We start from the raw sequence: 770 nt of genomic DNA on the forward strand, positions 1-770 counted from the left end.
TGGTGTTGTTTGCTGCACGTACCTGGTTGGTCCACAAACAATGATGCCAAAGGCATGGTTTTGTGATGTTTTATGAAGAGGGTTGACCAAGGACTGTTGCCATCCGAGAGAGGTCTTATCCTACGAGAGAAAGACAATTATTTCATTTCCTTCCTTCCTTCCTTCCTTTTTAATCCTCACCTGAAGGTATTTTTTCCATTGGTTTTTAGAGGGAGTGGAAGGAAGAGGGAGAGACAGAGAGAAACACCGATGTGAGAGAGAGACATCGACCGGTTGCCTCCTGCATGCCACCGACCAGGGCTGGGCCAGGAGCCTGCAACCGAGGTACATGCCCTTGACCAGGAATCGAACCCGGGCCCCGTCAGTCCAAAGTATTTTGTGGAAGAGCCACACTAGAGGGACCAAAGAGCTGCATGTGGCTCGCGAGCCGCGGTTTGCCAACCAGGGGGGTAGGTTATGCATCCACACGTGTAAGCTCTGTGGTTAATCTCTTCCCGCCCCCCTCGCCCCCTTCCCTCTGAGACTCATCCGTCTGTTCTATGCTTCCATGTTTCTGGATCTATTTTGTTCATTCGATCCCAGTTATGGTTAATATCTTCCCGCCCCCCTCGACCCCTTCCCTCTGAGATTCGTCCGTCTGTTCTGTGCTTCCCTGTTTCTGGATCTATTTTGTTCATTCGATCCCACAAATAAGTCTAATTTTGTTTTGTTTTGTTTTGTTTTTTTTTAAAAATATATTTTATTGATTTTTTACAGAGAGGAGGGGAGGG

At 47.9% G+C, this 770-nt stretch overlaps 1 protein-coding gene across 1 annotated transcript in view; it reads right to left on the reverse strand.

The window, feature by feature from the left end:
- Positions 1 to 770, reverse strand: part of LOC102753749 (mitogen-activated protein kinase kinase kinase MLK4) — a 27,172-nt gene that overhangs the window by 2,859 nt on the left and 23,543 nt on the right. Inside the window, exon 8 of the mRNA XM_015560583.1 lies at positions 23 to 120. Coding sequence (XP_015416069.1) covers positions 23 to 120 — 98 coding nt within the window. The remainder of the gene's footprint in view (positions 1 to 22; positions 121 to 770) is intronic.

Source organism: Myotis davidii, unplaced genomic scaffold, assembly GCF_000327345.1.
Source record: "Myotis davidii unplaced genomic scaffold, ASM32734v1 scaffold295, whole genome shotgun sequence".
Classification (NCBI taxonomy): domain Eukaryota; kingdom Metazoa; phylum Chordata; class Mammalia; order Chiroptera; family Vespertilionidae; genus Myotis; species Myotis davidii.